Source organism: Salvelinus namaycush, chromosome 1 (assembly GCF_016432855.1).
Source record: "Salvelinus namaycush isolate Seneca chromosome 1, SaNama_1.0, whole genome shotgun sequence".
NCBI lineage: Eukaryota > Metazoa > Chordata > Actinopteri > Salmoniformes > Salmonidae > Salvelinus > Salvelinus namaycush.
The window spans coordinates 74025688-74028113 of NC_052307.1; the positions used below are offsets into that span (position 1 = coordinate 74025688).

Consider the following 2426-nt stretch of genomic DNA (forward strand, 5'->3'; position numbering starts at 1 on the left):
ATTTTACTATTTCTGAATATATTCTGTTGCACCTGCACCTGAACACAGACATTTTAAGGTACACATGTCTTCCCGAATCGAGAACAAAGAAAGTAGAAGCAAGAACAGGTTAGTTAAATAATTGCTTCCGACCCATTCTACTAGCAAAATGTTTAATGGCTACTATGGAATAATTTACATATCACCATTTTAATGTATAGCTAATTTATCCCTAAACCCCTACATGTATATACTTACAAAAATAAATCACACACAAAACAAATCTACACAAAAATATATTTTAGTTCAGTGTGACATGACAGAGTAGTTACAGGTTCTGCATCACCATGAAATATTATTATAATTTAAAAATGTTCACCATTACGAGTGCATAGCATTCCTTTATTCAATACAGCTAGAACTCAAGGTGACATTGTTGGTTTTCCTATAGGAACACACAATGTATACAAATTACTGTACTTAAAATTAAGAATCAAATCATCCATAAAAAAACATTCAAAGTAAGTGGGCCTTTTCCTTGTGAGAGCTAAGAGTATATACAAGTATATTCCATGGAGAAGCTAACAAAGACAATTCGCTTAAAGTCTTACTCTTTACAAAAAGTGTGCATTGAGAGTTGCTCTGTTGTGCCACCCTGTGTCAGAAGTAGAGAGGTGTCAAAGCTCAACCCCCCTCTGCTTGAAGAGCTCCTCTAGGTGTCTCTCCAGTGCTGGGTTGGTCCCCCTCAGTCCTCTCACTACCTGGGCTGACCACACAAAGTACTCCTGAACACGCTCTGCCGACCAACCTGGCAACCACAATACAGATTTAAATATAAGATATGGGACGGGGGTAAAGAGAGGGATAGTCAGACAACCAGAGGGGGAAGACAGTAAAGAGAAGCAACGAGCCAGAGAGAGAGAGAAAAGAGTAGTAGTATCCTGATAGGGTAGACACAATAAACTGATACCCTACGACATTTGCCTAGTCAGTTGGTTGGATCAAGAGGCTGAATAAAGACAGACAGAGCGCACAATCACCTGTGGGTGTGCAGCGGTTGATGTCCCTCAGGTTGTACAGTTTGTCAGCCAGTTTGACCAGTTTGGCCTGGTGGCTGGAGTGAGGCGCATGCTCCACCTGCTGACGCTTTGTCTCCTCCTTGGACAGTGCCTTGTCGTCTGTCACTTCCTGAACGAGCCGCGCCACCGTTTGCCCAAAGACGGCCTGTAGCTCTCCTATGCTGGTGTCAGTGTCCTCCACTGTGTCATGGAGCAAAGCTGCCTGCAGACAGTTGGAAAAGACAAAAATATCAGTGAAATACCAGTCATTCCTGTTAACAAACTCTGGCTAACACAAACTCAAGAAACGTTGAACGTTTTAATGAGCTTAACATTGCCCATTGACTGATGTATCATTACAAAGTAATAAACCCCACCTGAATCTAAAATGTATCTCCTTCAAACCTTAACCAAACTGCTAACACTATGCCTAACACTTACCTGAAACACATTTTAAAAAATAAAAATAAATTATATGGACAATTTTGACTTTGTGGCTGTGCAATTTTGTGGAAAACACTTACTTGTAAAACTTCAATGTCTGTGATCCCACCTTCATGGCTTAGGATCCTTGCCACTCCTGCAAAATTATGAACACGGCAAATGTAAATGCAGATATTCACACAATGAAGTCCGAGTAGAGAGATAGGTCCTTAGCAATAACTATCTAGCTGGATAGGCGTTAGATTGTTGTCATAACTGTACCTATTGGGTGGGTGATATATGGTGTTTGTTCAGCGTCTTTACGTCGTTGATTGCGGTGCTTTTCAGCAGCGAAGTTAACAGTCTCCAACAAAATGACAGAATCTGAACTCATGCTGTAAAAGTAGTTATTGACACACAATACAGACAGTATATTAACGTTTGATCACAGTTAATCAAATTTGCACATCTCAGTGATGTCAGCGTCGCTGCCTTCTCTTTAAGGGTCCGTTCCTCCAGGGAGAGGCTATAAGGACACGCCTGTTGCCCAAAATGTTGACGTATATCGCCAGCCTGGTCTCATACACTAGACGTAACATAGTAATGGTAAATCTGGTACGCCATACTAGTATGATATGTTATGATTTGTATGACTACATAAGATAGACGGTTAATGTTAGCTAGCAGGTCCACAGAGGCCAAGGCTAGGGCCTGCAATACGGAGAATTGCATTTTTTACTTTCAGTTTTGTACACCAGCTTCAAACAGCTAAAAATACAACATTTTTGGTTATGGAAAATATAGCGGTTTAGATGGCACAATGACTCTACAATCTACTTGCTTGTTTTGTAAACTGAAATTAGGTGAACTATTAGAATGTTAGCAACCATGGAATGGAGGAGCATTTCTGCATAGTGCATCTTTAAGTATCAAAAGTAAAAGTATAAATAATTTCATATTCCTTAT

At 40.1% G+C, this 2426-nt stretch overlaps 1 protein-coding gene across 1 annotated transcript; it reads right to left on the minus strand.

Moving 5' to 3' along the window:
* Positions 1-331: 331 nt before the first annotated feature.
* LOC120048690 (guanosine-3',5'-bis(diphosphate) 3'-pyrophosphohydrolase MESH1-like) lies at positions 332-1957 on the minus strand. Its single transcript, XM_038994842.1, has 4 exons — positions 1743-1957; positions 1562-1617; positions 1020-1260; positions 332-787 (listed from the first exon to the last, which is right to left on the minus strand). The coding sequence occupies exons 1-4, from the start codon at positions 1852-1854 to the stop codon at positions 657-659; spliced, it is 540 nt and encodes a 179-aa protein (XP_038850770.1). The 5' UTR covers positions 1855-1957; the 3' UTR covers positions 332-656.
* Positions 1958-2426: the final 469 nt, after the last annotated feature.